Here is a 12,453-nt window from a genome sequence, read left to right on the forward strand (position 1 = left end):
ACGAGTGACACCATTTTGGAAAGTAGACCCCTTAAGGAACTTATCTAGATGTGTGTTGAGCACTTTGACCCAACAAGTGCTTCACAGAAGTTTATAATGCAGAGCCGTAAAAATAAAAAATCATATTTTTTCACAAAAATGATCTTTTCACCCCCATTTTTTTATTTCCCCAAGGGTAAGAGAAGAAATTAGACCACAAAAGTTGTTGTGCAATTTGTCCTGAGTACGACGATACCCCATATGTGGGTGTAAACCATTGTTTGGGCGCATAGCAGAGCTCAGAAGGGAAGAAGCGCTATTTTACTTTTCAATGCAAAATTGACTGGAATTAAGATAGGATGCCATGTTGCGTTTGGAGAGCCCCTGATGTGCCTAAACATTAAACCCCCCACAAGTGACACCATTTTGGAAAGTAGACCCCCTAAGGAACTTATCTAGATGTGTTTTGAGAGCTTTGAACCCCCAAGTGTTTCACTACAGTTTATAACGCAGAGCCGTGAAAATAAAAATTATTTTTTTTTTTCACAAAAATGATTTTTTAGCCCCCAGTTTTGTATTTTCACAAGGGTATCAGGATAAATTGGACCCCAAAAGTTGTTGTCCAATTTGTCTGGAGTACGCTGATACCCCATTTGTGGGGAGGGACCACTGTTTGGGCGCATGACAGAGCTCGGAAGGGAAGGAGCGCCATTTGGAATGCAGACTTAAATGGATTGGTCTGCAGGCGTCACGTTGCATTTGCAGAGCCCCTGATGTACCCAAACAGTACAAACCCCCCACAAGTGACCCCATATTGGAAACTAGACCCCCCAAGGAACTTATCTAGATGTGTTGTGAGAACTTTGAACCCCCAAGTGTTTCACTACAGTTTATAACGCAGAGCCGTGAAAATAATTTTTTTTTTTTTTTCACAAAAATGAAATTTAGCCCCCAGTTTTGTATTTTCACAAGGGTATCAGGATAAATTGGACTCTAAAAGTTGTTGTCCAATTTGACCTGAGTACGCTGATACCCCCTATGTGGGGGGGAACCACTGTTTGGGCGCATGACAGAGCTCGGAAGGGAAGGAGCGCCATTTGGAATTCAGACTTAAATGGATTGGTCTGCAGGCGTCACGTTGCATTTGCAGAGCCCCTGATGTACCCAAACAGTACAAACCCCCCACAAGTGACCCCATATTGGAAACTAGACCCCCCAAGGAACTTATCTAGATGTGTTGTGAGAACTTTGAACCCCCAAGTGTTTCACTACAGTTTATAACGCAGAGCCGTGAAAATAAAAATTATTTTTCTTTTTCACAAAAATGATTTTTTAGCCCCCAGTTTTGTATTTTCACAAGGGTATCAGGATAAATTGGACCCTAAAAGTTGTTGTCCAATTTGTCCTGAGTACGCTGATACCCCCTATGTGGGGGGGAACCACTGTTTGGGCGCATGACAGAGCTCGGAAGGGAAGGAGCGCCATTTGGAATGCAGACTTAAATGGATTGGTCTGCAGGCGTCACGTTGCATTTGCAGAGCCCCTGATGTACCCAAATAGTACAAACCCCCCACAAGTGACCCCATATTGGAAACTAGACCTCCCAAGGAACTTATCTAGATGTGTTGTGAGAACTTTGAACCCCCAAGTGTTTCACTACAGTTTACAACGCAGAGCCGTGAAAATAAAACATATTTTTTTTCCCACAAAAATGATTTTTAGCCCCCCAAATTTTTATTTTCCCAAGGATAACAAGAGAACTTGGACCCCAGAAGTTGTTGTTCAATTTGTCCCTAGTACGCTGATACCCCATATGTTGGGGTAAACCCCTTTTTGGACGCACGGGAGAGCTCGGAAGGGAAGGAGCACTGTTTTACTTTTTCAACGCAGAATTGGCTGGAATTGAGATTGGACGCCATGTCGCGTTTGGAGAGCCCCTGATGTGCCTGAACAGTGGAAACTCCCCAATTCTACCTGAAACCCTACCCCTAACCGTTTACTGAACATTTTCTGACAGTCATAAGTGCCACGTATATAAGTGCCACGTATATAAGTGCCACGTATTTAAGTGCCACGTATTTAAGTGCCACGTATTTAAGTGCCACGATATTTCAGTGCCACAATATTTCAGTGCCACGTATTTCAGTGCCACGTATTTCAGTGCCACGTATTTCAGTGCCACGTATTTCAGGCACTGAAAAATACGTGGCACGTAAATACTTCAGTGCCACGATATTTCAGTGCCACGATATTTCAGTGCCACGTATTTCAGTGCCACGTATTTCAGGCACTGAAAAATACGTGGCATGTAAATACGTGGCACGTAAATACGTGGCACTTAAATACGTGGCACTTAAATACGTGGCACTTAAATACGTGGCACTTAAATACGTGGCACTTATATACGTGGCCACTGAAATATCGTGGCACTTATATACGTATATACGTATATAAACGTATATTTCAGTGCCACGTATTTCAGTGCCACGTATTTCAGGTTAGGGGTAGGGTTAGGGGTAGGGTTAGGGTTTTTTGTTTTTTTCTTGTTTTCTTGCGTCTCCACATTTTGAGACCTATAATTTTTCCACATTTTGGTCCACAGAGTCATGTGAGGTCTTGTTTTTTGCGGGACGAGTTGACGTTTTTATTGGTAACATTTTCGGACACGTGACCATTTTTTATCACTTTTTATTCCGATTTTTGTGAGGCAGAATAACCAAAAACCAGCTATTCATGAATTTCTTTTGGGAGAGGCGTTTATACCGTTCTGCGCTTGGTAAAATTGATAAAGCAGTTTTATTCGTCGGGTCAGTACGATTACAGCGATACCTCATTTATATCATTTTTTTATGTTTTGACGCTTTTATACGATAAAAACTATTTTATAGAAAAAATAATTATTTTGGCATCGCTTTATTCTGAGGACTATAACTTTTTTATTTTTTTGCTGATGATGCTGTATGGCGGCTCGTTTTTTGCGGGACAAGATGATGTTTTCAGCGGTAACATGGTTATTTATATCCGTCTTTTTGATCGCGTGTTATTCCACTTTTTGTTCGGCGGTATGGTAATAAAGCGTTGTTTTTTGCCTCGTTTTTTTTTTTTTTTTCTTACGGTGTTTACTGAAGGGGTTAACTAGTGGGCCAGTTTTATAGGTTGGGTCGTTACGGACGCGGCGATACTAAATATGTGTACTTTTATTGTTTTTGTTTGTTTTTTTTAGATAAAGAAATGTATTTATGGGAATAATATTTTTTTTTTATTATTATTTATTTAGGAATTATTATTTTTTTTTTTTACACATGTGGAAATTTTTTTTTTTACTTTTTTACTTTGTCCCAGGGGGGGACATCACAGATCGCAGATCTGATAGTGTGCACAGCACTCTATCAGATCTGCGATCATACTTTCATCGGAGCAGGCTGCAGCTTTCATCTGCAGCCTGCTCCGACCCGGAAGTGCTCCCTGCAGGACCCGGATACAGCCCCTCGGCCATTTTGGATCCGGGGCCTGCAGGGAGAAGACGTTCGGTACGAGGTGAGTACATCACCTTGTACCGATCGTCTCAGGGAAGCCCGCAGGGAGCCCCCTCCCTGCGCGATGCTTCCCTGTACCGCCGGTACACCGCGATCATGTTTGATCGCGGTGTGCCGGGGGTTAATGTGCCGGGGGCGGTCCGTGACCGCTCCTGGCACATAGTGCCGGATGTCAGCTGCGATATGCAGCCGACACCCGGCCGCGATCGGCCGCGCTCCCCCCGTGAGCGCGGCCGATCGCGTATGACGTACTATCCCGTCACCGGGAATTAAGGCCCACCCCACCTCGACGGTATAGTACGTCATATGGGATTAAGGGGTTAAGGCCATATTTGTGCATGTGTCTGTAAAAAGTAGAACAATATACCACAACTTCAGAGTCTGCTAAATTTTTCTGAAGGTCTTTTTCAGTCAAGCGGGGGTTCTTATTTGCCTCTTTAGCAATCTTACGAGCAGCTCTCACTGAAATTTTACTTGGTCTTCTAGACCTTATCTTGACCCCCACTGTTCCTGTTAACTGTCATTTCTTAATTACATTTTGAACTGAGGAAAGGGCAACATGAAAACACTTTGCTATCATTTTATAGCCTTCTCCTGCTTTTTGGGCCTCCACCATTTTCATTTTCAGAGTGATAGGCAGTTGCTTGGAAGAACCATGGCTTTTGTTTTTTGGCACAAGGCTAGAGGATGGTGGGTTTTTATAAAGCTGGGATTTTCTAACGATGATAGTGAACAAGTTATAATCCTAAGAGGCTAATTAAGGTCTGAAACCTTGGTCAAAGTTATCTGAGCACACAAATCTTCAAGGGTGCCCAAACTTTTGCATCCACCCATTTTCCTTTTGTCATTTTTAAAATGTAAAAAATTTCAATATATTTTTTTTCTAAAATACAAAGGAAATTGGTCATCTTTAACTTTAGGGCCTTTTAGAGGTCATTTAATCTTCAACTTGCTTAACTGTTCAACATAACAGTAATTTTGACCAGGGGTGCCCAAACTTTTACATGCCACTGTATCTATAATTATTTTCTTACAATGTCCCTTTTTGTAGTTTCTGTTTCACTACTCCAGAGCTCAAGATCCTGCCCTCAAAACTGGGGTAAGTACATACAACTTTATCCATGTAAAATGTGCAATGGCATCATTGCCCCTCATCAGAGCAGAGCAGGGTACTAAGTGAGAGGTCTTAAGGTACGTGCCCATGATCAGGAAGAGCAGCATTTGGACCCACTTACGCTGCTTCCAAAATGCTGCATTCTACATTAGAAGCACAGTGCATGGGATTTATAGAAATCCTATTCCCACTGTGCTTATATTTAACGCTCCATAAACTCACCCGCAGTGCAGATTTACGAGCCACAGCATGTTTATTGTCTGCAACGGAGACGCTATCCTCTACTGAGTAGTCTCAACCATAGCCATTCACTAGATGTGGTAAATCCGCATGATTCAATGAACACATGCGGATTTCCCTGCGTGATTAGAATGCTGCGTTTTGGACACAGCAAAAGTACACTGCTGTATGTTCCTTTTTCGGGCATGCGCAGTTTGCGCTGCCCTTCGACTCACATCACATGATGGGAATTTACAGTGCAGGTGCCAGAGACATTAATGAAGGTAGAGGAGGCGGCGCCCGGCGCACGGAGGGGCTGAGAGATGGCTGGGAGGCGTTTGTGTCCGGGGGAAAAAGACGTGCCCCCGGACAGACTAAAGGTATGGTGGGCAAATTATAAAAAGTGATATTGCAGCGTTGGAAGGGACCCCCCAAAACAAGAGCCACCTTCACAGAATGCAGCATTAGTGCTGCACAAGGTGGTTCTTTTAGTTAAAACACCAGGTGGGTGACAGGTTCCCTTTAATGGGTCTAGTTTCCAAAATGGTGTCACTTGTGGGGGGATTCCACTGTTTAGGCACATTAGCGGCTCTCCAAACGTGACATGGCGTCCGATCTCAATTCCAGCCAATTCTGCATTGAAAAAGTCAAACGGCACTTCTTCTCTTCCAAGCTCTGCGGTGCGCCCAAATAGTGGTTTACCCCCACATATGGGGTATCGGCGTATTCAGGAGAAATTGCACATCAACTCTTTTTACACTTGTGAAAATAAAAAAAATTGGTTCTGAAGTGAAATGTTTGTAAAAACAAGTTAAATGTTAATTTTTTTCTTCCACATTGTTTCAGTTCCTGTGAAGCACATAAAGGGTTAATAAACTTCTTAAATATGGTTTTGAGCACCTTGAGGGGTGCAGTTTTTAGAATGGTGTCACTTTTGGGTATTTTCTGTCATGAACACCCCTCAAAGTGACTTTAAATGTGATGTGGTCCCTAAAAAAATTGTTTTGTAAATTTTGCTGTAAAAATGAGAAATCGCTGGTCAACTTTTAAACCTTAAACCTAACAAAAAAAAATGTTGTTTCCAAAATTGTGCTGATGTAAAGTAGACATGTGAGAAATGTTATTTATTAGCTATTTTGTATGACATATCTCTCTGATTTAAGGGCATAAAAATTCAAATTTAGAAAATTGCTAAATTTTAAAAATGTTCACCATATTTCCATTTTTTTATAAATAAGCGCAAGTAACATCGAAGAAATGTTACCACTACCATTAAAAGTACAATATGTCATGAAAAAACATTCTCAGAATCAGCGCGATCCGTTAAAGCGTTCCAGAGTTATAACCTCATAAAGTGACAGTGGTCAGAATTGTAAAAATTGGCTTGGTCATTAAGTACCAAATTGGCTCTGTCACTAAAGGGTTAAATACCAGTCAATCAGCAGCATTTAAATAGTGCGCTTGACGATTCTCATTCGCTCTTCGTGTTGTGATAAGGAGGTGCCAAATGCTTACCATGGTAGCCAGTGGACTCCTGAAAGCCTCCATCATTGTCCTCTTGGTACTTTTCTGAAGCTCAGGCACAAGTTGAGCTTCCAAAGAGACCATGCTTTCCATTACATAGTATAAGCAATCACAGGTTCAAGTAGCTAAGGGGGACTAAAAAAAAGTTAAAAAAAATGTAAATAATAATTAAAAAATTATATATAATAGTCTAAACCACCCTTTTCCCAGTTTTAAAATAATTAAAAAATAATAAGAATGATAAACATGATTGTTATTACTACACCCATAAAAGTCTGGTATCTCAACATCTAAAATTATTTAAAACATACATTAAATGCCAAAAAAAAAAAAAAAATCAAAATGCCAGATTTGAGGTATTTCACTCAGCATATTCCCTTCCCCCCAAATATGGTAAAAAAAGCAATTACTATGTTCCATGTACCCGAAAATGGCATTACTAAAAATGTCAGCTCGGCACACAAAAATAAGCCTTTACACAGCACTCAGTTACAGGTCTCAGAAAATAACGACGCAACCAACATTTTTTTAAAAATTTCTGCATTTTTTTTCAGTTAAAAAATAAAAAAAATTACAGAACTTTGTTATTGCCGTAATCTGACCTGCAAACTGATGTTTCCAGCTCATTTTTACTGCACATTAAATGCCATGAATACAACACCTGAAAATCAATGATGGAATTACAATTTTTTACAATTTCACTTCACTTCATTTTTTCCCCGGTTTTCGGCACCTGATATGGTAAAATGAGTGGTGTCATTCTGAAACCTATAAATTATCCCACAAAAAAAGCCCTAATTCAGCTATATCGATAGAGAAAAAAAAGTATAGTCCTTGGAGGAAGGGGAAGAAAAAACAAAGTCACAAAAGTGAAAAATATCGGTCGGCCTCAAAGGAGTTAAAATGCGCTGTAGTTTCAAACGTTGTAGGGTGGAGACTTACAGGGTTGATTTAATTAGTATAATTTAATTAGCAAGCTTTCTTCCTTTGTGAAGAAGAGCTGATTTGCATACCCTTTTCTAAGGAAGCCTTTCCTGGCTTACAAATCTCACTACACCAGACTGCATTCTTGGCAAGGTGCAACTGACACCATGTATTGTTACTTCTCCAGGAATCTCACATAACCACAGAAGAATTTACAAAAAAGGTAAGTGGTTTTTTTTCACATATTGACAACACAAAGTGATTGTATTTTATGATCCAGCCACCTTTTTAGTAGATAAGGGTATTTGCAGCGCCCCAGAGTCCTGGTCGTTGCAGTACTGTGGCTCCGCCGCTAAGGGGGGCTATGGTACGTCTGATGGCACTGAAGGAGTTCATCTGACCAGGTATCACATACACCAATACATTTCACAGTCAGGCCTCCAGGGGGAGCTAAGGGTGCTATTTATTAGGCCACTCCTCACCGTGTGGGTAAACTGGGGGTCAGGCAGGAAGTGAGTTCAGAAAGCTGACTGGGTTGGAACCAGGCAACACCTTGTGGCAGGGGGTGTTGTGGGGAAGATTCGGTAGGGTCCCTGTCAGGTTTGGGACCCTGACAGAGGCCTGGCAACAAGAAAGAACGTCATGGGACCGTGCCTGCTCAGCATAGCGGCGGTGCCCTAAGAAAGGATCAGAAGCGAGATATATTGTGCTGAGTGAGAAACGAGATCAAAGCAAGAAGGAGAATACCAGTAGGAGTCGTGCTGTAAGACCGAGGCAACATCCTACTGAGGCGCACAACCGGCGGCCGGAACGCCGAGGAAGTATTCATATATCTAGCTCCAAGCAATACTTCAAACCAACGGCAGGACAGTCAGTCACAGGCGGGCTGTCTCACCTAAATCGCCTATGCAGACTTGGGGGGCAACCTGTGGAGAGGGGCGACTCTAGGGCCCCGGAAGAGCTCCGAGCCTACCCGTCATACGGGTGCGTCCCAACCATAACACCGAGAGGGACGGAGGATTAGCAGAACATCATCTAATCGAGTTGTTGTGAGGGAACACGAGAAACAGACACAACAGTTGTGGGGACTATCCCGTAAGCACAGCAGGGGAGGACCACAACACATAGCGCTAGCAGGAAGGCACAGATTTCCACCTGCAAGGAGAACTCTGGAGGTGCCATCGGACCGGCCGGACTTGCGCAGCCCGGTGAACCGTATTCCGGACTGAGGACCCAGAGACCTTCAGTAAAGAGGTAAAGAGACTGCAACCTGGTGTCCTCGTTATTTACTGCACCGCACCACCACCACTATCTACATCTATCACTGTACGCCCATCAGCAGGGTCACGGACCGGGTCTAGCCACCGTGACAACCCCAGAGCAGAGACTCAGAGGCCCGGTACCGGGTACCCCTCGGCCCTGCGGCAGTGGGGGCGCTACAACTTGGCGTCACGAACAGGATCTACTTAAGCCTGAGGAATCGGGTCATGTGCGCCTTGGAACTGTGATTTATTGTGCTTGGACTGTACTTTATTGCAAAGACTGTGTGTTGCCATTTACCGCCAAAAGTCCCCGCCAAAACTGCCACCATTACAGCGCAGGAGAAGAAGAGGGGCGTGGACTGGGCGTAGACAAGCTGGAGAGCGCGAACGACAATGGCCGCCCAGTCTAAATATTTCTGCACCATGAGGACGTGTCCGTCAGCAGCAGAAATCCGCCTCCTAATCCTCAATGGGGGGCGGAGACAGAGAAAACGAAACCGCCCAAGAAGGAGAGAGCGGGAAAAGAACCAGGAAGCGACTCACGTGGAGGACGCCATGGCCAGCAGCTCAGAACCCGAATGCGGGATGGAAGCAGAAGTCTCCCCCAACTACCCGGATGAGTACTGCAGCCACTACTCCACAGACAACGCTGATCTTCTGCAGGCTGAGATGGGAGACCTGATTCACCAGCTCCTTCAGCTGAACACGGGGGCCCAGGCTCCGCACCAGGTAGCGCCGGAAGGAAGTCCTCTGACAACGGATCCTGTACCACTACCGGAGTTGTTGCTGAGGCCCTCGTCGACACCGTTAGCGGAACCCGCTGCGGAGGAGAAGCCTGCATCGGCTGGTGAGTCCGTCGACCCTGTCCCGCCGGCGGAAGACTTGTTAATAGGCCCTGTTGCGGCACCCCCTCTCCCTGGGACCCATAGACTCCAACGCCTGTTACCCTGGGAGGAGGCCACGGGCATGGAACACCGCCTGAAGGCCCCGATCGCGCCAACCACCCTGTCATATGAGACCCGTGCGGAGCGCACGGTATGCCGCTGGGTGAACCCAGGATCCGACCTCATGGGGTTCCCCGGGGTGAAGACACGAGAAGGGGAGATGGTGCAGGCCCTGAGCTGGGAGGAATACCAGGCCCAGCTGGAACAGCAGTGGAAGGGGGAGAAAAAGGCGTACCAGGCCGGGCTGGAGGCCTACCATCAGAAAGACCTGGCGGTCAAGGACCGGGCCCGCAAGGACCCCACCACTTACCTGGCCCCGCGCAGGCAGGGCATCATCACCACCTTCCAGCTCCGCGGAGGATGGGGCTTCATTAAAGAGCCGGGCCTGTATGCGGAGGTGTTTGTAAACCGAAGGGATGTTGAGTCACATCTCAGAGAGGGCCACCCAGACCGGGATCTCTACCCGGGGAATAAAGTCTCGTACACCAGGCACTTTGGGGAAAAAGGGTGGTTTGCCCTGAATGTCCGCAAGAGGCCGAACCCTGTGACCCCCCCGGTTAGGGTGCCAGTGAAGCTAACCCCTGTAGCAAAGGTGCCCCCTTGTGGTCAGCCCATGGTCATTGCCAGGACCACCGAGATCACTCCAACGTGCACTATGGTCAAGACCACAACGGGCAGCATCGTACCTTCAACCACCATCGTGGCCAAGGAGGCGCCTCCTCAGACGGGTGGTGCTTCTGCTGCTCCAGCATCGAAGACAGTGGGTACACAAACCCCCAGATGGGACAGTACTCCACCTTACGCAGTGCCAGGCGGCGGGCAATATCCTAAGGGGTTGCCTCCGCCGGTGCTGCCCCCTGATTGGTTTAAGTAAATATCTGAAAACTTTGCAATTGTAAATAGTTCTTCAAACTGTTTGTTTTTGCTACATTGCTGCTAAAACCCATCCAGGGTTAACTCTTAAAGGGATCCCTTTGTTGACCCGGGATCCCTATTGTTTCTTGTTTTTGTTTGTTTTCTACGTTTGCACAAGTTATCCAGAACTGCTGAATCATGAACAATGCATGATACATACTCCTTGTACATAGTTGCACCTTCTTAAAGGTGCTCTCTACTGGTTTTATCTAAAAGACGGACTCTTTGCGAAGATACGGTTATTGGAACTTGTACTGGACTCCTTGCTGCATACGGACTTGCAGCTTGAAAAGTTGTACCACCTCATAGAGACTTGGTCCCCTCTTAAAGGGGATGTTCCTCGATAGCACTTAAGGAATGATGATGCTTTGAAAGAAGAAGTAATAATGTTGATATGTGAAAGTTAAATGTAACCAATTAGTTAATTGTAAGAAATGTTCAATAATGTTAATAGAAGGATGAGGACAGGAAGTGAACCCGTAGGGGTTAGTGGTGAGTCCTCTTAGGAGCCATATAGGGATGGCTCAGTAATCTCCAACTGAAGGAAAAACATGTTCTATACTGTGTATAGTAGTGGAAGGACAGAAGGCTCGGGCTGAAAGGAGCGGTCCTGTAATAGAAAGGAGAGGCAGTAGGTCTGGAGCCGTTAGGACAGGCGGTCCTGCAGACATAAAGTAGGAGAATGTAGCACAGTTGCTTAAGCCTTATAATGTGTTATAAGAAGGTCTTTAGTGGATTCAGAGTGTACATCCTTAAAGGCAATGTTGAATTAATGTTTAAAAATTTTTGCACTTAGTAGAATACCCGGTTGGGTAAGAAAAGTTACTTGAAAGTATTTAACCATGTTTGTAACGTTTAAGTGTCCTCACCTCCCATAAAGGGAAGCTCTGTTCAAATATGCTTATTGTTATTGCACTCACAAAAATTGTATGTCTTTTTGCTGACATGTATTGTTGTTTTCTTCCCAGTCCCGGAGTACTGGGTTTAACCGGGGGGGAGTGCAGCGCCCCAGAGTCCTGGTTGTTGCAGTACTGTGGCTCCGCCGCTAAGGGGGGCTATGGTACGTCTGATGGCACTGAAGGAGTTCATCTGACCAGGTATCACATACACCAATACATTTCACAGTCGGGCCTCCAGGGGGAGCTAAGGGTGCTATTTATTAGGCCACTCCTCACCGTGTGGGTAAACTGGGGGTCAGGCAGGAAGTGAGTTCAGAAAGCTGACTGGGTTGGAACCAGGCAACACCTTGTGGCAGGGGGTGTTGTGGGGAAGATTCGGTAGGGTCCCTGTCAGGTTTGGGACCCTGACAGAGGCCTGGCAACAAGAAAGAACGTCACGGGACCGTGCCTGCTCAGCATAGCGGCGGTGCCCTAAGAAAGGATCAGAAGCGAGATATATTGTGCTGAGTGAGAAACGAGATCAAAGCAAGAAGGAGAATACCAGTAGGAGTCGTGCTGTAAGACCGAGGCAACATCCTACTGAGGCGCACAACCGGCGGCCGGAACGCCGAGGAAGTATTCATATATCTAGCTCCAAGCAATACTTCAAACCAACGGCAGGACAGTCAGTCACAGGCGGGCTGTCTCACCTAAATCGCCTATGCAGACTTGGGGGGCAACCTGTGGAGAGGGGCGACTCTAGGGCCCCGGAAGAGCTCCGAGCCTACCCGTCATACGGGTGCGTCCCAACCATAACACCGGGAGGGACGGAGGATTAGCAGAACATCATCTAATCGAGTTGTTGTGAGGGAACACGAGAAACAGACACAACAGTTGTGGGGACTATCCCGTAAGCACAGCAGGGGAGGACCACAACACATAGCGCTAGCAGGAAGGCATAGATTTCCACCTGCAAGGAGAACTCTGGAGGTGCCATCGGACCGGCCGGACTTGCGCAGCCCGATGAACCGTATTCCGGACTGAGGACCCAGAGACCTTCAGTAAAGAGGTAAAGAGACTGCAACCTGGTGTCCTCGTTATTTACTGCACCGCACCACCACCACTATCTACATCTATCACTGTACGCCCCTCAGCAGG

At 45.7% G+C, this 12,453-nt stretch overlaps 1 protein-coding gene across 4 annotated transcripts in view; it reads left to right on the plus strand.

Moving 5' to 3' along the window:
- NMS (neuromedin S) overlaps positions 1-12,453 on the plus strand; it is a 103,610-nt gene that overhangs the window by 67,426 nt on the left and 23,731 nt on the right. For 3 of the 4 annotated variants that reach the window (XR_013223926.1, XM_077296610.1, XM_077296612.1), the window contains 2 exons: positions 4,567-4,614; positions 7,484-7,519. Coding sequence is in view for 3 of the 4 variants with exons in the window: in XM_077296610.1 (XP_077152725.1) it covers positions 4,567-4,614; positions 7,484-7,519 (84 nt within the window). In the remaining variant the exon portion in view is untranslated. The remainder of the gene's footprint in view (positions 1-4,566; positions 4,615-7,483; positions 7,520-12,453) is intronic. The other variant, XM_077296611.1, reaches the window with a different exon arrangement.

This window comes from Ranitomeya variabilis, chromosome 3 (assembly GCF_051348905.1).
Source record: "Ranitomeya variabilis isolate aRanVar5 chromosome 3, aRanVar5.hap1, whole genome shotgun sequence".
NCBI lineage: Eukaryota > Metazoa > Chordata > Amphibia > Anura > Dendrobatidae > Ranitomeya > Ranitomeya variabilis.